We start from the raw sequence: 21,630 nt of genomic DNA, 5'->3' as shown, positions 1-21,630 counted from the left end.
TTGCACGTTTTTGCATTATTTGTGAGCCTTTTGGCCGTTAGACATTTGAATTCCTTACTCAGGAAAGTATGTTTGATTTCCAATAATTGAAAACACTGATACACATTCTGTTATTTTGAAATATTGTATATATACGTACATGCCATTCATTTTATAAAGGAGATGCAACCCAAACAATATTTAAATATTTATTGGCTTATTAATAGTAGGAAAATGCAGGATTGACAGTATGATTTTAGGATACTGAGGTCTATGTAAGGTAAAATAAAAGCGTATGTTCCAGTTTTCCACATAACAGACCACAAGTAGATAAAGAGAAAAATCACTAACCTGGAGATTTATTTTTTGTTTATATATATTTGTGGTTTCATAAAGTGATGCAACCAACTTAAAAATTATATATTTTCAAAAAGCATAGAGTATTCTACTGTACATAGAAATGAAGTGGAAAAAGTGATAGATGTTTTTCTGCAGAACAATGCATGTCAATCTAGGCTGTATTTGTTAGGTTCTTTGAGTGTGTGATTGCCTCTACATCCGTAGGGCAACAGTGGTATACAATTGTAACAAACCTAAATAAAATTTAAAAAAATGATTTGTAAACATACTTCTGGCCCTTTAGGCAATAACTGAAATATATTTTTGGTGTAAATGAACATTCTTTAAAAAAAAAAAAAAGCATTTACCAATCTGATAAAAATGAAAGCTACTCTGATGAACACGGAATGTTACATTTATTAAAATGTTGAAAAATACCTAAAAACAGCCCGCACTCCCTGGCCTGAGTTGTACAGTTAAAACTTGTATTTATTCCCTATAAATGTATTTAAAATGTGTCGTGATGTAGTGAGATATGGTCACAAGGGAGAGTGGCTGTAAAAGTAAGGGTCCACAAACAGAGCTGCTTTAGCTGCATCAGTGGTGGCATCTCACAGAAAGAAAATCCAAAATCCAAAGTATCTATCAAACACATTGTAATCAAATAATACTAACTCTTAAAGGCATTACATTAAATAATTTGTTGGCGAATTAAACTGATGACCGACGGATAAGAACTTTCTCCATCTTTACTCAGTCGGCACACGTGACCAAATTCATCACAGTTGTTCAACGAGTGCTTGGTGCCGGGTTACCTGAACGCCACACTCAAAAGAGTCTGATCCCCGATTAAAGATCGAAGATGTTGACAGTTTCTCATTGCAGCAGCTCCTCCCAAGAAATTGGTTTGGAGAAGACCTCTCGTTCCAGCCAGAGGTCATAGTTCATTTGGAAGTCTTCGGGCAGGTCCACCCGCTGCCCCAGGACGCTTTGCAGGCAGTTGTCCACGGGAAGGAAGTCCGGGTTGCTCTGATTCTTGTCGTAGCGACGACTGTTAAAGCGTTCGATGTTGGCACGCAGGGCACACTCCTCGGCTTGAAAGTCCCAGGGGCGAGCGTCCAGATCTGCCCAGAATTGACAAATTGTAGATTATAGCCATGGTTGCTGCAATTAAAAGGCCTAATGGAAGCCTCAAAGCCTGGTTAAATAGTGTAAATCATAGGAGAGTATTCACGGTGCTTTACTTTTTCCACGTTACAGCCTTATTCCAAAATGGAATACATTTTTTTCCCACAAAAATTAGACTCGCAAAACCCCATCATGAAAAAAAAAAATCTTCAAATGTTTTTTTAAATTATGATGCCACAAGCTTAGCACTCCTATTTTTCTGCAGTTTATCAAAGGGATTTGCAAATAAAAAAAAAACTTGGCTTTCACTCCACAGTGACTGTTTTAAAATGCATTTTTTTTAGTTTTCTTCCTATATCAACAAACATCTGTGCATGTAGCGCCACACTCAGCAAGCACACTGGACGGTGCTTTAATTGGATAACAGTTCAAATAGAAGCGCAATCAAATGTGTACGATACAAAATGGAACCAAATTATACCACAATATTTTAGATGTCTTGCGTATCCTCACCATTCCCATAGGCCCAGTCGTCATTAAGCCGATGTCGGACCTTCTGGTAGATGGCTGACATGGTCTTCATGTTGCTCTTCCGCCATTGGCGCCCAAGATATTTGGTCTGCACTTTGAGCAGCTTGAGGACATAGAGCTGCATCATGGCTTGCTTCACCTTTAGCGCCCTCTTCAGGATAGGAGCGGACTTGAACATTACCAGCATCTGAACAACAGACTTGTTAGAATCTGTGACTTGACATGATAAATTGGTTTTAGGCATGAGACTTTTTGTGTTAAGGTGGTTCAACTAAACATCTACAGAAAAGAAAAGTGCTACGGTCTATGTGACAAATTGGGCTTAATTTCCTTGTAAGGGTCAAAAAGACAAGACCGATATTTTTAGAGGCTACAAGGAGGTAAAATATGATCGTGTTCATCTTTAAAGTGTCATTAAGAGTCTACACTGAAATAGGTTTGATGCCATGTTTGGCCAAAGTGTGTATGTCTGCAAGTATGCCTCAATCCAGTGTGAGATGAGGAGGGATCGAGTGAGTTGAAAATTCTGCGAATGTCTCCGAGTCCTCACCATCGTTCTTGAGTGCTTCCACTTGGTCAGTTTATTGAGGATCCTCAGCAAGTTAATGCAGGAAAACAGGTTCCTCCAGCAAAACTGGTTGTTGTCTCCCGCTTCCTGCAAAAACATCATTAGTATTCAATCTTGATGGATAAAACCCCCCAGCACTTTTCTCGACCAAACAATGGCACATATAAAAGGATGACATGGGAACACTTACCAAACTCTCCGCTGTTAATTCAGGGAGCTCGTGCACCACGCAGTACGGAAAGTCCAGCACTGATATGCTGCAAAACATAAAAAATAATAAGAATAGGATTACCTTCCGTAATAATGTATATGATGTGCTATGTTGTCAAACAAAGTACCTGTTCTTAGCCGTGATGTAAGACATGATGTTCTGATTGAAGAACTTCAAAATGAGGGGGATGCAGTTGGCAAACACCAAATGTTGAGCCATGTACTCAAACTGAGAAAACGCAAACAGCTAATTACTTTACAAAAAATTGCATTCATATCTCATCATATTTGGATTTGACGCGTTACACTGAAGTGAGGTGTACCTGGTAGATGTGGTTAAGTTTGAAGTGTTTGAGAAGCAGCAGCAGGATGGCGGAGATGGCCTTCACGATGATCTCTTTGTGTCGATTGACGTCAACGCCGAGTTTCATGCTCTGTAACACAGTGGTCCTAAAATAGAAACAGACAAGTTTCAAAATCTTTGACAAATGACAAATTCTGTCTTTACACTGTTTTGTTAGGAGGTATTGACTCATTCACTGCCATTGACGTCAAAAATTCATTTGAACTATTCATATTAGTTTAACATTTTTTTCCACTTTTGTTAACAAGAGTATGAAAACATAGAAAACAATTATTGTACATTTAGAACAGATATAAAATTTGTGATTAATCGTGAGTTAACTATTGAAGTCATGCGATTAATTACAATTAAAAAATGTAATCGCCTGACGCCCCTAATTTTTAGTAGTCTTTTGGTTTAAAAAAAAAAGTTTATTAAAAAAATGTCTAGGTTTTCATAATCCTGTTGACAAAAGTGAGGGAAAAAAAGTTAAATTAATAGAAATAGTTCAACTTAATTTTTTACGTTTATAGGCGTCAATGGCAGTGAATGAGTTAATTCAACAACAGTCTTGTAGTTAAATGTGGTGTACAGTAAACCTTTCTAGTTGCAATCAAATTATTCAAAACACTCTTTAGGAAGATTTTCTTCCACTTACAGAAACAAAACATTGAAATGATAAATGCTACGAAAATTAGAAAAGTCTCCATATTCTGAGCAGGAATATCCCGCAAAAAGATGCATCACTCACGGCATCTCCTCCGGCAGCACGTCTGCCAGGATGTTGATGGAATCCGTTTTGGCTTTGGAGGTCGGCGCTGCCGCAAGGAGAATCTTTAACAAGGCGATCTGAATGCCAACGAGAGAAAGAATTGATGTCAATTATGAATTAGTAACTGCCTTGAGGTGCTAAATTATCAAGTGGAAGCAAGATTGTATTTATAATTAAACACTGTGATGCCTCAATTGAGACGTTTTACATATGCAGTCAATTAAAATAAAGTCACACGTCTGTTAAAATGTCAGTTTTTGCGTGATATAATACAAGACCAGCATGAATCCTTTCAAAACATAGTTTTTTTTTTAGTTTTACAAGACATGGTTCACAATAAAATGATTTTTCTCGGTTTAGTTTTTTTATGTCACAAAAACCTGCCATTTGAGTGAGGTATGCGTATTGTAGAGTTTTTCCACTGCATGTGAACTATTTAACATTCATGCATTATACCCACTATCAATTTTTAGCCTGGCTAAAAAGATATGCTCAAACGTGAATTCAAATTTATTTCAGTGAGGGATGAAAATTCAATGGAGTATCCAGCCAAATCATTATGTACACCTGCACAGTCTCAAATCCAATACCAGAAATGTATTTTTAAAAATCTAGCATTTTGTCAGACAAGTGCATTATTGATAAAAAACTATTGCATGCTTTACATCTTATAAGAATATGCATGTGCAACTAATGGTGTAGCCAGAGAGTGTCAGCTGATTAGTGGTGAATGGCTGCTTTTACAAAAGGATCAATTCAAACAAAGCAAAATTGTTAGCAAAAATGGTGACAAATGTTTTGGTGTCCGCTGTAAGAGCACTGACCATGTACTGAGGTAATGTAGGTAGGATTCCCTGATAGAGCAGCTCAGTGGCACACATCTCCACGTCCTCTTCTCCCTAATGACCAGGAAGCACATACATTCAAGCATGATGCTAGCATGAGCCCTCTCAATATTAATCTTGTCCAGCAGTTTTAAGGTTGTTGTTTTTTGTCTAAATTCACTCACCCCAGACAGAGGGGTTTTCTGAAACTCCTCCTCCTTAGCAATCTGAATTTCGGCTATGGAGACGTATTTATGCTGAAAGGAAGATAATGTTAAAAAAAATAAAAATAAATAAGAGAGTGAAAGGGGGATTTTTGAAGAAGTGTATGAAGTGATGCAATACCTGCTTTAGTGTCTTTATGCTTTCGTGAATGGGTCTGGGTAAGCCAACAACTGTGTCTGTGTCACTGTCAGACACACATGGAAAGATTGTTGGTTCACTGCAGTTCTTTTGAGTACATTGCAAAAAATCTTATTGTGCTTACCATCCAAGTGTGTAACCTATAAATTTACTTCTACTTGACTCCAGGAAATTCTCAATGTCCTTTTCCCTGATGAAAACAACGAAACAGCTATTTATGTGGTATCACTGAAACCTCTGGAAATAACCCAAACGAGAACGTAACATGAAGTTACCTGACTTTGGGGGCCCACGGCAACCCTTTGGGGAAGGACACCCTCTCTGACGGAGGATGAGGAATAGGCGGAGGCATCACCTCGTCCCTTTCCAACGGGAAGGTCTCCGCTTCTATCGAGTTGTCGTTGTCGTCGTTGTCGTCCTCATCCTCGCGGGGGTCGTCCGCCTTGTAAGGGTCCTTTTCGTTGAATGCATCAAGGTTGTCCTGTTTAATCAGTGCCTGTGTGAAGGGAAAATAGATTGGCATCAAATCCGTTGTTATGATTGCCATACAGGTTTGACAAGAATATACAGATTGCAACTTGTTTTTTTTCCACATTGTTAGCTGCTTTTGCTGATTTACACTAATCCCAGCAACAACAAGTTACCTTGTGTTCACGCCGCGCCCGCTTTTGTTGCTGTTCTATGAGGTCAGAAGCCGAGGCAGGAGGGGAAGCGGCCCTCATACTCCGTACGACCCGAATGCTGTCTTCTGGTAGAGGGGGAAGACCCAGCTTCTCACGCCTATGGACCTTTATGGTTTGGAGCTGCTCGAATCCTCCGAGTGTGAACTGAATAAGAGAAAAGGAGTAGTCTCATGTCTCACTCAGAACTCTCCATTAGATGCGTCTGGCATAAATACAGTGGCGCCATCCCTCACCAGTATGCTCTTCCACAACAGTAGTAACACCTTCTTCATAGGGAAGTGAGGTGCGTGGCCGCTGCAGAACTTGGTAACCATCCCAAAGAGCATGACTGCGATGGGCTCGTTGTTGTATAAAGGAGAACCTGAAATAAAAAGCATTAACAGCAATAAAAAATGATTTTATGATAGATACCATTCTCCTGGTAGATCTCATTAAATTTGTCATGTTATGGCTGGTGTGTATATTTTACAGCATGTTATGGCAGCATATTGTTCTATAATAAACCCACCCAGTTCAGCTCTAAACGTTTCCCGGATGACTCTCCATTCTGCCATGTCGGCTGGGTCGTCTTGCTGGATGGTTTCTACCATCAGGTACATGATGTTGAGCAGCACCCTGAGATCTGTGCTATCGGCAAGAGAGATGGCTGGTTTTCTGACAGCACTGCTACAGGCGGCACTGTTGCTGAGGGAGAGGGAAAATGTGAACATTTGTGATTATCTACTATTGGAATATGAATTAGAGTTATAAGTCATAAGAATGTCAAGTCTCTGAAGGTTTTTCTGCACTTAATCATGCTCATGGTGGCTGATTGTCCCATCACATTACAAAGCAGTCAAGAACTGATCAGCGCAAATAGTTTTCTATGTGCTTTGGCCTTTTCTTCACAGGCAAATTCTCTATAAATATTCATTTAACATTATTTTTCTGTGTGATATTCAGGTCCGTCCGTCCGTCTTCTTCCGCTTATCCGGGGTCGGGTCGCGGGGGCAGCAGCTTTAGCAGGGAAGCCCAGACTTCCCTCTCCCCAGCCACTTCAGCCAGCTCCTCCGACGGGACCCCAAGGCGTTCCCAGGACAGCCGAGTCTCTCCAGCGTGTCCTGGGTCGTCCCCGGGGCCTCTGATATTCAGGTGTAACTTTAATTGTCTTTACCGTTAGAGTGTCTTTTCAATGAAGGCTTTTTTTATCCAGTTAAAATGTCTTTACATATTAATCAAAGCACACACTATATATAAAAATGTCAGCATGGACATTATTAAATTTTCACCGTTGACTGTAAAAACTGTTTTTAAGCAGCCACAGTCAAGTGGCAGGTATGACATAAATTAGAAGAAAAAGTAAATGACCTACTCAATTTCCATGTTGAGCAGTTCCACCAGAGCAGAAAAAGTTCCAACTTCCAGCAGCAAAAAGGTGTTGTATCTCATCCAATGCTGCACTTCAGCCTCAGAACTGCACTCGCCAAAGGTTCCTACATTGCAACAAATTTTGCTCCATATTAACGCAACAACTAAAATATGTTTGATTTGGTTATTTTGGAGCATAGATAAGATATATACTGACCTTGCACCATGTACAGAATGGCTCTAGCGACCTTCAGCCTTTTCTCGCGAGCAGTCACCTCCAGTCCGTCCAGCATCCGCATGGCGTGGGCCCTGTGATGAGGTGCATCCAGCTCCGTCCACTTCTTATCACACACTGAGTCACAGTGGGACACAAAGAAGAATGACACAAACATATATTAACATCTATCTTTAACTTGGATGTAAAGAACTGCATGGAACATGATTTTACTAAGCAGATACTTGATCACATACCATGTGTTCTGAGTTCCTCCTCAAAGCATTTTCTATTGAGGGAGAACTCTGGCCCTTCAGTATAACTGTACAGCTCTAGAACACACAGCAGAAGTGCAAAACAGTAAAACACGACATCCCTTAGGGTCCACAATGATCAAGTAGACAACAAGTTTCTTACCTGATAGCTCGGCAGCCCACTTGTCCGTATCAGCATATTCAAACTCAAGGTCCGGAGACTCAGACAGGCCCTAGGTACAAAAAGAAACACTTGAAAACAAACAGACAACTGAAAATAATGGATATGTAGATGTGAATAGTATTTAACTACTAGGGTGGGCAGTTGCTCATCTGTAAAGACTTGGAGGGAAAATTTCTAACTAGTCATTGACCAATACATTTCCTGGTTCACTTAGAAGTGAGTATTTACAGACTGTTCGCATTTTTATTATTTTCATTAGACCAAGATGACATCTAGCAATTGATCAGCAGCACCTTTTGTGAGCCTTCAAAAAGGATGTTCACAGTGTGCCTTTCTGTTGCTCTTCCAGTCTCTTTGTATTTCTGTTGCAGCAATAGCCAAATGTTGACACATCAAACCATCCATTATTGCACACGACAACAAAGTCGGTCGTTTTAAATGGGTGGGCATAAGAATAGGTGGATAGCAAGTGTGACGCGCAAGTTCTTATTACTGGGGGTTTCAACAGGTGCACAGATTTGTGACAGTTGAATCTCTCCATACCTTATCTCGTCCCAGCTAACATTAGCCTGTAAGCCTAAGCTAAGCTACAAGCCGTCGAGCATGACATCATTTTAAGTGGCAGTACACTTAATTCAGCAGTAACATTAGACGAAAATTGTAAACTTTTTATTCGGGTTAAAATGGTCGAAATGGCAACAATTAGAGTGAAGCTACACTAAACTGACAGAGCTAGCTAACGATGCTGTTTCCAGCAAAGAACTGGCCTGGTCCGTCAGTGGTCTTTTGTGAAAACTACTACAGACGTGATAATATAAATCGCTCGTATATGTGTAAACTTACCTCTGAATCCTTTCTCTGGTTGCGTGTGAATTCCCCCCTACTCTTGTTTGGCAGCATAGCTCTCTGTTTATTGTTTACAACTAGCCCACCACCGTTTCCTCCGACCTCCATTTTTTTTTTTTTTTTTTTTGCGGGGCCACGGCGTCTTCTCGCGAGATGAGATCTCAGCACGAGAATGAACGTCGTTAACCGACCACAACCCACAAGTTTTTTTTGGTTTTTAATCCTACCATAATATCACACACCACTGTACAAGTACCTTGTTTGTTTGTTTGTTTTAGCAAATGGAACAAGTTGAAATTATTTGTCTCGGTCTCATTTTATATTAAAATAAACGTGTTTAAATAAGGAGGGGTCAGTTCAGCTTCTGAGTTTAACTCTTGTAAATTATAGTTATCGCAGGGTAGGGTTTGCAAAATTGGGTTTCATAATAGAGCTTTCAAAAATAGAGTTTTAAAACAGCCTGGCAGTGTTTCAAGACTGGGTCTCCTTATGGCAAACTTGTTCGTGCTTCCATATTCTCTTTCTTTCATACATTGAAGCAAAGAGAAGACGTATAGAAGCATATTTCTTCTATCCATCTTTCCTTCTACCCTTTTAAACATCCTTGTTTCTTTATTGCCTTCCATCATTCTTTGTGACCACCTGTGTCCATTCCTTTCTAATTAAGTTAATTTAAAAAGTGTATAGCTACTTTTTGGGTCATCCTGTTCATTTGTGATGTCATTTATTGCTGCTGCATGTCATGGAATAATATGCATCATCTTAAAAAGCTTTAGTTACTTCTTGCAAAATGATTTGCCATAGACATTTGATCAGTTACCAGCAGTTTATTAAAGGGAACGGTGCCCACAGCATACAGTTTACTGTTGTGATTGTGTTCTAAAACTAAATACCGTTACTGTGCTCAAAGCCTTCTTTAAATAACTCTGTCTCCACACCAGACTACAAAGTGTACAGCTGTAAAAATCACAGTGGTGTGCATATATTATTCAGTTGACAACCATCAAAACAAAAAACATTAATCTGTCCTCTTATTTGACATAAACAATTTAAAATGAAGTTATTATTCATCAAAGCAGCTTGTATCTATTATAGGAGGCATATTAAGTGCTAAAAGGAAAAGATCAGTGTAGGACTTAGTTGTGATTATTACATGGAAAAACACAAAATTACAGAGATACAATACATTACAAGGGCTGTACGATGGGAGAACAAAAATACTGTGTATTCACTTCAAATGAATGTAATGACTACATGAGTAACAGCTCTCCACTGCGGCAGGATTCAATTATTTTTGACAAAAGAAAACTGCATAGCAGAACAACCATGTTGTGAGCATCAGCAATACTTGCAAAAACACACACACACGTACTGCAGATACAAACTGTACTAAAGTGAGTCACAAGGCACTGTCAGCTGGGCAGTAACCATGGTTACGGCACTCAGCTTCCTGACAATGATGCCCTCATAGATAAGATACCTTTGGTTCAAATGCTCTTGAAATGACAAGTGCAAAGGTGACATAATAGCTCACACAAGGCTACTTTTCAATAAAATCCGGTAGATTAAAAGAAAAACTTCAATTTCCTTATAACTTCAATGTAGGAATATGTTAAGGTTCTGTTAAAAGGTGCTGAAATTGAAGGTCAAATGAGTATATTGTAACATTTGGGACAGTAATGAGGTGGCCCACATAGTAAAGATCAAATACATATTGGAATACATAAAGCAAGACTATCTCTTAACTCAATCAGTCATTGAGTCATTCAACATGGTCCTTAAATTTAAAACACAAGAAGAAGTAGAGAAATAATAGCAGTATAATAGGTGCAAGAGCAAGCCTCACAAATAGTAGCAGTTGCAAAACATGAGCAGTGCAAAAGCACAAGAGAACACCGTGTACACTCGGCTAACTACAACGTCTCTAATACGATGACAAAGCATGTTTTTGTTTAAAACATTGTGAGGAAAAGGGGGGTATAGATTATGTTACTTCAATCTATAGCTAAATCAAACAACACATATTTTGTGTACCGCTATGAGTACAGCGTGCGTGTTGTGTCTTGATAAATGCCACTGAGATGAGCTTATGGTGGCTGTGTATACAGCACAAACACTGTTCTAGACTTTGCGGAGCAGGCAGTATGTGACTCACACAATACAATATACATCAGTTGCAACGGTATGGATTCACAGTGGACTATTTTATTTTCATCTATTTGATAACATCCTAAGAATGACAACAACGCTATAGATCAGAGGTCACCGACGAGTAGCTCGCGGGCCAGTTTGAAAATTGCTCACCAGTGATGGGACATAGTAATTTCCTAGGAATGTCATAGAAGTGATCATTTGGAGATGTAAACACTTGAAGACATTAATAGGAATAAAGTGTTGCATAATAAGTCATTCTTGATCATTATGTGAGGAATATTTCATTTGATCAGTGTTTTCACATGAATATTGTTAAATGCAAATAACACATGAGGTGATTTGAGCAAATTTGGTATTTCAGACTTTAATTAGTACCCCAAAAGAGTAGCTCTCAGTTTCCAAAAGGTTGGTGACCCGTGCAAATGGACATTACTGTAATTAACTGCCCTGAGGTGCATGCATCATCTTATCATTCTACTTCCGAAACAAATCACGGCTCTTCCAGGATCATAAAGTACTAGAATTAGTTTACCTACAGAGAGTTGACAACACAGGGGCAAGAATCTCCTCTGTAGCTCATCATTGGAATGTATTCGGTCAGCAGGGCCATGTTAACCTAAGTTGGCTTTTTCGCCTGCGGGACGGTATCAAATGCCAACGCATTTCTTACAACATCATAGATGTTGTGGCTCATTTATAAGCATAATTGCTACAACTAGATCTAGCAGACGCAGCGCAACAATTAGATTGATCACCAGATCAAATGAGTCAAATATTTACTAACCAAAACTGTGGTTTGGCCCATATATATAGCTATATGGCTCTTTATAGTTAAAATCAGGCAAGATTAGACCTGCCATTGACAGTCGTCATCTGTCTCATACATGAGGTTGATGACCAATTTAAGGTATCAGTCAGTTTAAAAGTTTCCAGATTTCCTTGCACAAGGTTAAGAAACTTCACATCCCATATAAGTATTTGATTAATTTCTTTTCATCACATAAAGTCAACAGTTACTATTTTAAATCTGTAACCTTTCCCTGACAGTATTTTTGGCACAACAGTCTAAAAACAATTAACAATATCTAGTTGATACCGGTGCACCATAATCTGACAATACATTTGTGTATTCATGTGGACTATCACAAGTATTTCTGTGAAATAAAATAGATGAGACAAATACAAACATACACTAAAATGTCGTCTTGCGTAGACTACAAAATAGGGGATACACCAACAGATCTTGTGTCTTGGCAGTCATCAACACGTGGTTGTGCTGAGGTGTAGCTTTTTGCAGGCTAATACCTGTGTAGAGCAAACAACAACAAAAAGTTGGGGATAAAAAGCCTGATCAAAAAGTTACTACTATTCGTACGTTTGCGCAACTGGCATTGAGATGTAAAGCAAGTTCAAAACAAATAGCTTCCATCTTAATGGTTAAGACAGATATTCAACCATTACCTGTAGTAGTTGGGTTTGAAAGGACCATTCTTATTCAGGCCCAAATATTTTGCCTGTTCATCGCTGAGCTCCGTCAGGTGGGCATCAAAGGTTGCTAGATGCAGACTGGCCACGTATTCATCTGGACGACAGATTTTTGAAAGGAAATCACAAAGATTGAAACATTATATCTGCAGCTCAAATGTTATTTCAGAAATGTACATGGAAGGTAAATTAGAGAAAGATATCAGATGGTAATCTTTAAAACTAGAAACAGACCACTGCTTATAATTTTGGAAAAAATACGATAAATCATAGTACAGTTCTATATGTACATAATTCTCCTTACCCATTTTCTTAGGAAGCAGGTAAACATCTTGCTTGTACCGTCCCTCTGGAGCATTGTACAACTCTATCAAGGCCAGGGCCTGAAAAAAAACAACCTGGTGTCTAACCATAAATACGTCAATATGATCATATTATATATGCAAATTAGGGGTTGAACAACTTAGTCGATGATATCAAGGATATTATTTTAGTTGTCAACTCGCTATAACTGTTTGCCTTCAGTCTCCAAATACAAGTTCACCCCTTCATTGCCTCGCAGATAGAACTTATATAACTCCAGTTCATGTAACTCAACTGCAGCTTTGCTACTAGCCACAATACTTTCATAAAAAAAACGAAAAACAGACAAGACTCGACGGTCTTCTCAGCCTTTTCTGTTACAGGCGTTTGGTGAACTAGCTGATTACCAACGTGAGCTGTTTGTGAGCTAGCATTAGCAGGTGCCTTTTTTTAAGATGGGTGTGCATATCACTTGTGCTTTTGTTATCGTTGAGAATAGAATTACATAATTTTACAAGTGAGCGTTCTACTCGTCTTATTTTCAATAAAACATTCCCACATGCTTGAGGCACTGCTGTTAGTTTGCTGCGCAGTCGATGAATCAACTTCAAGATCATTCTAACCCCTACTGATAGGGTGGAAAGTTGACAGTTCAGCCCCCCTCTTGCATACACACTGCGCTTGTTTGTTGCTGTGTATCATATACAGGCTTTGAATAAGTGTTGTTAACCTGAGTGGTGGCGGTGATGGACAGGACAAAGGTAGGAACAGTGGAGCAGCTGAGATTGAGGAGGCGTCCCTAAAAAAAGCAACAGCATTTACAGTTTGTATTGTGTTTCCTACAAGTACTTTCTAGTGCACTCTATAAATAAGAGCAATGAATGTATCTGTTACATATGTGCACTCACTTCAGCCAGCAGGATGACTCTCTTGCCATCAGGCCAAATGACGTGGTCGACCTGTGAACGCACCCTCTCCCATGTCAGCTCAGGGGTGCGAAGGCTTGCCTGGGGGTGGGGGGAGTTCCAGTCACATAAGCACATGATTATTGAATTGTGTTTGACATCTCAAATAAATATACGTCGAGTTAGAATGACCCTCGGAACGCTCCATTCAGAAATAGGTATTCACCACATCAATCTCAGTGTTTGAGTGGCCCATGTTGCATACAATGGAGCCGTTTTTCATGCGGTCCAGCTGGTCTCTGGTCACCACATTCTTGTTTCCTGCGGAAAAAGGTCCACCAACCGTGAGCGTGCACAGTCTACATGGCTCCAAGCCACAGTGAGAGAGAGTGTTGAGTGGAGTTACCAGTGCATGTGATGGTGATATCAACATGGCGGATGACCTCATTCAGCTTCACCACTCGGAAACCATCCATGCTGTTCACACGCAAGAGGAAGACGTTGCGTGAGCACAATGACAAATGCAGATACGTTTCGGAAATACATGAATAGTTTTAGATAGCTTAACTACATTTAGGATTTACTTTTCCATCAAGTTTTAACATTGTACTTCTGTTTTGCTCACCAAGCTTGCAGGGCACAAATAGGATCGATCTCTGTAATGTAGACGATAGCCCCAAGAGCTTTCAGTGCAGCGCAACAACCTTTTCCAACCTTCAAAGACAAAATAAGGCATTGTAAACACTAAACAGTATTTTCAAGATGTAAACAGCTATTTTAAAACGTGACAGTACTTGTCATAAGAGCGCTAGGCAAACCTCAGTGTCATCTGTCAATGTGCAGTGATAAATCATGACTTTTCTGCTTATCATTATTATAATTACACAGTCAATTCCGTAGAGTAAATTTTAAGTCTTAAACACAGTCTATTTGGTCCCACTCTAAACAGAGTAAAATGTACACTTGACATGGAAGAGAATAAAATATTCAGAGTAAATTTGTGTGTGTGTGAAAGAATTTGCCTATCCAATGAAAAAAAAACTGTTAAAGATTTTTTCCGCCAGAAAGTCAAAGTAAATTTAGCAAGGAGAAATTTTGACTAAATGTTACTAAAAATCACACAAGGGTTGAGGAACAAACTCACAAACTTCAGCTTGGGAGACCGGCACTCTACCACCTGAGCTAAGCCACTCCTACTGTGTGTTAGTATATCATTCATGTCAGCTGGCATCTTCATACCTCCGAGAGACCAAAAAACAATGTTTTTTTTTGTCTTCTTTCGGATACTAGCAAACAGTAGGAGTGGCATAGCTCAGGTCGTAGAGTGGCAGTGTCCCAAGCTGAATTTTGTGATTTGAAAAAACAACTATGCATTCAAATGTAGTCAAAATCTCTCCTTGCAAAATGTACTTAGAATTTCTGAGTGAAAAATCTTTAATAGGTTTTTCATGAGAAGGGCAAATTCTCTCTTACACACTGAAAATTGACTCTGAATATTTTTACTGTTTTCCAAGTGTAAATTTGACTCTTTTTAAGAGTAAAATGTACTCTTCAGAATTTACTGTGTACAAATGGCATCGGAATATTAAATGAAGCAGCTCACCTCACCGTAGCCACATACAACCACCTGCTTGCCTCCAAACATGACATCTGTGGTTCTCTTCAATCTTAAAGACAACAGAGGCAGATCATTAGCACATTGTGTGGAGGTGGGAAATGGCCTGTCAGTGAATGTAAAATCAGCTGAGTCAGCATTCCACTGAACAGTCAGTCTCACTGCACTGAATGTACCGCACAATAAATTAAAGTGCTGTGAAGTGATGCGCTTATCTCCCACTATGGATTTAAATATAATTATACATGTATTCTCTTTAAAAGTATGGATTTTCTCTAATCTCATGAAATTTCAAATTAATTGGAATACATTTTCATAATCAAGACTGTTTTTGTATTTTTCTCCTTTTCAGTGTGGCCGTAAAACTCCTATATACACATTAAATTTTGTTATATTGTTAACATTCATATTAAAGACATTAATGTAAATAATACAACTCTGTCATATGAAGGTGGCTGGTTCTTATGAAGGCTGACCTAAATTAGGAGGCCTGCACTCTGCTGAGTGCCATTTGAGTTGCATTTGATGATGGAACACAACAGTCTATCTGGCCGATTATTAATCAGAAGGAAAGGAAGCAATAAATTGTGAGTGAGCTGGCAGTAGAACAGTTGAAAACATTTTCCCATTGCATACACAACTGTAGACACATTGTGCAATAGTACTGAACTATTCAGAGGTGGCCTTGGTGAAAATGAGCAGAGCTATTGTAGTTTGGATTGCTGACATATCACAAGCTTTCTTTGTGCATGGCATCAAATGTCTAAGTGGAGCTGCCAAATAAACATTCTGTACAATTGTTTGGACTTGACAATCGTGATCAGCCTACAAGGACTCACGTATCAAACTCACTCACCCGTCCAAGATAGACTCTCTGCAGCAGTAAAGGTTGTCAAACTTTTGCTTCGTCACAGAATCATTGACATTCATGGCTGGCACGCACAGTTTTCCCGCTTTGGAGAGCTGATACAGCCTGGAAAGAGGAGACGCAGTCTGCTGGCTTCACATTGGACACTCCTGCCGTGTTTGGATAGTGCAGTCGCGTATTTATGTTAGATAACCTGTGAACCCCGGTGACGCTCTCCTCTACAATTCCTCGGATCTTCTTGAATACATTTGGGTATTTCTTGTACATCCAGTGTGTCAGGTCGCCTCCATCGTCGAGGATCTAGCAGGAAGAAAAATTTATTTCTCAGTTGAACCATGGTCATTTTTCTACTCTAGCTTCCAATGTTGTTATATACCATGTTAGGCTGCCATCCCTCAGTGTTGACACAGCGGTCAATGCACCACCAGAAATCATCCTCAGACTCCCCTTTCCAGGCAAACACAGCCACACCTGAAATGTGTCACATGGGTGATATCCAGGTTTTAAATGTTGACAACCCTTCAATTGCATAAGCATAAAAAAGCAGAAATAATGCTGTGTGGGTTATAGCACTAGCTTAGCATTCAACAGGACTGCATTTCTGAAATTGTCATTGATTGGGACAGCAGTGGTCTAAAGGGCTTTTGTTTTTTGCTATCCACTTGCTGTATTGCGTTTTTCCTTAAAAATACACTGTAAACATTAACTCCCCCAAACAGCAGGCCTACCCTATAATCTTTGACGCATATGTCCTCAGTCTGGCTTGCTACTACTCTGTAGCAAACCATTAACCAGCCAGACTACAAATGATCTACAGAGAAATAAATTGCATACTTTGACCACCACATAGCAACCACCTAATAATGCTTAATGTTTCCATTAAGATCCCTGCTTCCCATCACAGGATCTTAACATAAAACTACTCTTTTGCCCATTAAAAATGGTTTAGAGGTCCAGAAGTCCACACACCAAAAAAACACTTTATCTACAAAGTAATAATGTGCGACAGAGGCTTTTTGTACTGTATCCAAGCCAGAGTATTTATGGGGTCACGGCAAGAGTTTAATCTGCTCTCGCGTTTACCTATCTCTGACAGAGCAGAGGCCACTTCATTTTGTGTGGAGTAAATGTTGCAGGCAGTCCAGCGGCATTGGGCCCCAAGAGCCACCAGAGTCTCAATCAGCACCTGAAACCACAGATGAGACTAGATGAGATTTATTGTTCTCATTTTAACAAGAGGCACACCACAACCTGCACTCACTATATGTCACCAAAAACTATAATGGTTTAATGATTAAAACTATAATAAGTCGGATCAAACTGAACCTCTAAGAAAGAGAAATATCTTACTGCGGTCTGTGCAGTGATGTGAGTGCAGCCCACAATTTTGGCACCTGCTAATGGTTTCTCACTCTGTGCTCTCTTCCTGAGAGCGATCAGTGCTGACATGTCTGAGAACAGAACGTTAAAGAGAGGTGAGTGGGAGAGAGAGAACAGTGTCGTAGGCAGATGCCAGATGCACATACGTGCTTTTGTAACAAATAGCCGGGCTGGATGAGCTAGTTTAGAAAAGCAAAAACAGTATTGCCAACATACAGATCCGGCCACTATATTTAGCGTTTTCTGACTGTTTGTCAAAAAGGTGAATTAGTGACAAGAAAACAGTCAACATGAGGCGAATCATTTTCATATTGAGTTCCCGTATGACAACAAAGCAACTTGGTGGAAGGCAATCACGGACTCAATCGCACGAAAACTTGCCAAAGACGCGGAGGCTATTTACATGTTGTAAAGCAGTGATCAATAGAAATTTTTGTCACAAATATGTTCACTTTGTCTCACCTGTGTGACAAATGAGAAAAGAGCAGAAAAGCTAGAAATGTTGCGCACATGCAGTGAAGTCAGACAAAAAACGGCCAGCAGGTGGCAGCAGAGTATAAGAGATCAGCCAGGGACATGTTGCAACAAATGTGATGTCATAATCGTATTGGCCCAAAATAAAGGCAGGAAGGAGTAATTACATTATCTTCATGTCAGTCCCCATATTTAGATATTGCTAATTATTTTGAGGATGTCCAAATTATGGCTGATGGGCCCCAATATTGTTACATGAATACATTGAAAGGTCAATCAATAAGTATTGTTATTTAGGTAAACACAGTCCAATAAGACTTTTAAATGTTGCAAAATGTATGCATCAGAATGTATTGACAACAAATGACTAAATTGCCAGTATTTAATTAAATAACATGCTAGCGTGTGTCCCACCTTGTTCAGCAATCTCAATCTCACGTCTCCCAAACTCGGCTTGTTTAATGTTCTTGACACAGAAGTCACTGCTGCCCTTGGAGTTCACCTGTGTTTTGTCCCGTGGTGAAGTTTCGTCGTCTGAGCTGTCTGTGTAGGACGCAGCTGGGAATTACAACAGAGATTAAAAAGAGGACAGACGCCGCTGAGTTGAAAGGAAACGCAAGGCTGCGGGTGAATATTCCAACAAAAGCACGTTACTGTTTGGTTTGAGACTAAAATTAGATGATTGGGAGGACTGACTCAGCTTCTTACCTGAGCTGTAGCTATCAGTGGACGACTGAGAAATGGAGCGTGACAGGGAACGGCGGCCTGCTTTGGTGGGGAACCGGCTGAACTCCTGTTTGTCCTCCACAAACTGGATTTGCTGAAAGGTCATATTAGAAATTAATGCATGCGATTCCAAGGGTCATTTACTGCCATAGAAATATCAAGATTCAGTAAGTACGCTACTTAGTGATTTATCTGCGTGTACCCGCGTGAGTGTCTGGTACAGTACTGCAGACGGTCCAGGTAATAAATTACCGATACCCCTCCGAAGCTCAGCAGAGACTTCACACCATGAAGCAACATTCTGAGCAAGTGTATAAGGTTTCATGTGACCAATCAAGTGGGGATTGAGGGAGACGCAACTCCAGTCTCATTGGGCTTCACGTCTGAAGTTGAGCCAGGTATTCAACCGTGATCCATCTCTGGTTTCTAGGCACTGCCACTAAACTCTCTGCATACCAGTGTAAATACCGTACTATAGCAACAAAGAACAATAAGAGAAGTGGTTTTCTTGAGATCTACCTGACATGACACAGGCATACTTCACCACGCACTGGATGGCGCAGTCCCAAAAGCTAAACTGAATCCAGGGTTTTGTTACTCTCAGAGCAAATACACTGTATTTATTACAGAGCGCTTTTAAGTTATTATACCTTTTGAAACACTCTAGGGCTCACGTTGTTTGACATGTGATCTTTATTTTTGATGTTGCGATACTTCTTGGTTTTGTGTACCACAAATTCATCCTTTTTCTCACAATGATTATTTTTCTTGTTTTTTGTTATCACCAATCGTATAACTATTGTTGTCATTATTATTCCAGCTATTAAAACAATTGGTATCATTACAAATCTGTGAGTTTGGGACAGCTGCACTGTGCTAGGAAGAAAACAAAAACTCTAACGATGTAGAATGGAAATCAGGGAAAGTAACATTCAGAGAGGTTCTGAAATCCCATTATAATAATATGATTCAATCAAAACAATTTCCCTCTGATCCAATCAAGGGAATTTATTCAAATGACAATCCCTGAATCATGAAAAATATATACAAAAACATTGTGTTCCAGGAACAGTGATGATGCATTTGTGTCACTCCCTAAAAGGAAAGAGGATGTGAAAGTTTAACGTCAAAACAAGTTTGCTGAGTTAAACATTAGAAAGAGAATTCTGATGAGAGCCTAGTTATACTCTGTTTTTGTTACCCAACACTTTACCCGATCTTCTTTTGTACGTCCCTGTGTCAACAGATACTTTCCCTTTCAAAGACTTTGCAACAATTCAAAGAGTGACTTCTTACTTATTCTTTGATGATACGGAACAAACCGGCACTGTGTTCTGTTCATATTTGGCCTACATGAATGCATCAGTAATTCTTTACAATGTTTGCAGCTCCACCACTGACATCCATTCTTCTTGTACCAACATGAAAATATGGTATGGGTTTATCTACCCTTATTTTTGCTCAGTGCAGTGTCAGACTAGCTGTCTCCATGGTGAGTGACCTTGTTTGGGTCACAGGTAACCTGAGTGTGAAAAGTCTAGCAGCCGACAAGACCAAGAGATGGATATGGCACATTGTAAGAAATTAAAATACATTTTGCTCAGGACGCAGGGTGTGTTGTCCTTATAAAAAAAAATGTCACTTCTACTCATATGGTGGGATAAAGGGGAAAAGTAGACACAGTATAAAATTAAAATGTCAGCATAATGATGCTGGGAAAAGTAGATATCTTATCTCCGTCTTAAGTGAAGAAGACGCTAGTTGTAAGGCTTAGTTCAAAGGACAGGAATCCAGTTGAGAAGAGTTTAGCTTAGCTGGGTGTTAGACCCGCTCATTAAACGATTATTGCCTGAAATAGGTCGCAAAATGCAGCAGTAACCATTCTGAATAGGTTTCGAACTTGGGACGGCGTCGTTACCTTTTTCACCGGCTTGTGAGTGGGCACGGCGCTGAAGGCGGACGACAGCTCTTCCATGTTCATTTCGGTGTTCTTGCTCACCGTCATGACAGAATATTTCTCGGCCACGTTTTCGCTTTCTTTCACCTCTTTGCTCGCCTGCTTCACCTCCGCGGTCGGCTCTGACATTGTCGGCGGTGGCTTGTCAGTCGTTGTCAGGACAAGAAGGAAAGCCTTCGGTAGACGACGTGCCGCTTAAATCCTTCGTTTTCTCTGCTTGTCAACGTCAGAGGCAAATGGCATCGATGTCCTGACAAATGCTGGTGAGCTACGCGGCGCCAACGAGAGGAAAAGGGAGTTACAAATGACGCAATGTAAAGTATGAATAATAAAGTAGGCTTTTTTTTTTCTGGCGCTGTGAGTGTCGTTGTTATGTTGTTAGCCTGAGTGAGGTCGGTGTTGTTCCTCGGACGGGCTCAAACTGTCACCTGCTGCCCCAGCTGAGTGAGTTTGTGGGTGGTGGCTAACGGGACGAGGGGGCGTTTCCCTCAACAAGAAGCGTTCAATGAAACCATCAGAGTGCGGGAATTTTCCATATTTTGTATGTATTTTGGATGATTGTAATTTGCGAATCATCAAAACGACAACGCACTAACATTTTTTTCTGTTCTTTTTATTGCTTTTTTTAACCACTCGCCCTATTTCATTGCTCTATTTCATTTGCCATAAGGGCATTCTACCGATTCCTACATTAAATATATACTGTGGAGTAAACACTTTAAAATTGCATGAAGGTCATTCCTGCCTATTGGTAGCTTGACTTTTCCATTCCCAAGAAGACAATTTAAAATAAAATGCTATTTATGAAAACATTTGATCATATATTGTGGTCTTTCTTCTAACATGAACACAAAATAACCCCTGTTAAATGTCTTTTTCAGTGCTAATTAACTTGATTTGGGGGGGTGCCCAGATGTTAAATGAAAAAAAAAAGGGGGGGGGGAGTTCACGTATTTTCAATGTAAATGTAGATTGAATGCCTCAAGTCAAGGGGTTTGGATCAGGATATATCACTAATATTTGTCAAGTGTGGGCTTATGAAGCCCTTTGAGACTATTTGACTTGATGTAAAAATCCGTAGATAGAGGGAAATTACTTCCAATGGGTTTTTCAAACAAACAAACAAACCTTTACATGGTGGAAATCAGACACAGTTGCACATAATGATTGAGGGGCTG

The 21,630-nt window shown here is 39.8% G+C and overlaps 2 protein-coding genes across 3 annotated transcripts; both read right to left on the bottom strand.

Annotated features, from left to right (window-relative positions):
• Positions 1-174: 174 nt before the first annotated feature.
• On the bottom strand, positions 175-8,722 carry strip1 (striatin interacting protein 1). The gene is made up of 20 exons (XM_077574235.1): positions 8,583-8,722; positions 7,719-7,788; positions 7,559-7,633; positions 7,305-7,439; positions 7,092-7,212; positions 6,249-6,424; positions 5,974-6,101; positions 5,702-5,884; positions 5,333-5,553; positions 5,182-5,247; positions 5,040-5,103; positions 4,880-4,951; positions 4,695-4,769; positions 3,850-3,947; positions 3,079-3,205; positions 2,884-2,984; positions 2,736-2,802; positions 2,528-2,632; positions 1,960-2,164; positions 175-1,442 (listed from the first exon to the last, which is right to left on the bottom strand). The coding sequence occupies exons 1-20, from the start codon at positions 8,691-8,693 to the stop codon at positions 1,195-1,197; spliced, it is 2,448 nt and encodes an 815-aa protein (XP_077430361.1). The 5' UTR covers positions 8,694-8,722; the 3' UTR covers positions 175-1,194.
• Positions 8,723-9,392: 670 nt separating this feature from the next.
• Positions 9,393-20,895, bottom strand: LOC144056399 (S-adenosylhomocysteine hydrolase-like protein 1). 2 transcript variants are annotated; one of them, XM_077573188.1, is made up of 17 exons: positions 20,414-20,895; positions 18,478-18,589; positions 18,184-18,327; positions 17,266-17,366; positions 16,999-17,101; positions 16,292-16,386; positions 16,109-16,215; positions 15,904-16,020; positions 15,036-15,099; positions 14,058-14,146; positions 13,839-13,909; positions 13,659-13,753; positions 13,436-13,534; positions 13,258-13,326; positions 12,529-12,607; positions 12,201-12,321; positions 9,393-12,044 (listed from the first exon to the last, which is right to left on the bottom strand). In XM_077573188.1, exons 1-17 carry the CDS (start codon positions 20,579-20,581, stop codon positions 12,038-12,040), a joined length of 1,641 nt encoding a protein of 546 aa, XP_077429314.1. In that variant the 5' UTR covers positions 20,582-20,895; the 3' UTR covers positions 9,393-12,037. The 2 variants fall into 2 exon arrangements, with proteins under 2 accessions (XP_077429314.1, XP_077429315.1); XM_077573189.1 differs by lacking the exon at positions 9,393-12,044 and having other exon boundaries at positions 12,197-12,321.
• Positions 20,896-21,630: the final 735 nt, after the last annotated feature.

Source organism: Vanacampus margaritifer, chromosome 8, assembly GCF_051991255.1.
Source record: "Vanacampus margaritifer isolate UIUO_Vmar chromosome 8, RoL_Vmar_1.0, whole genome shotgun sequence".
In the NCBI taxonomy this organism is placed as follows: domain Eukaryota; kingdom Metazoa; phylum Chordata; class Actinopteri; order Syngnathiformes; family Syngnathidae; genus Vanacampus; species Vanacampus margaritifer.
The sequence above is the reverse complement of the archived record's forward strand: the minus strand, read 5'-3'. Positions and strand labels throughout refer to the sequence as shown.

Coding starts and splice junctions, on each gene's coding strand:
- strip1 (XM_077574235.1), bottom strand. CDS start 8,693: ATGGAGGTCGGAGGAAACGGTGGTGGGCTAGTTGTAAACAATAAACAG. Junction 5,248..5,332: donor CCGTGGGCCCCCAAAGTCAG/GTAACTTCATGT, acceptor TGTTTTCATCAG/GGAAAAGGACATTGAGAATT. Junction 3,206..3,849: donor GTGCTGCCGGAGGAGATGCC/GTGAGTGATGCA, acceptor TTTCTATTTTAG/GACCACTGTGTTACAGAGCA.
- LOC144056399 (XM_077573188.1), bottom strand. CDS start 20,581: ATGTCAGAGCCGACCGCGGAGGTGAAGCAGGCGAGCAAAGAGGTGAAA. Junction 18,328..18,477: donor CACTGATAGCTACAGCTCAG/GTAAGAAGCTGA, acceptor TGTAATTCCCAG/CTGCGTCCTACACAGACAGC. Junction 12,608..13,257: donor CCATCACCGCCACCACTCAG/GTTAACAACACT, acceptor GTTTTTTTTCAG/GCCCTGGCCTTGATAGAGTT.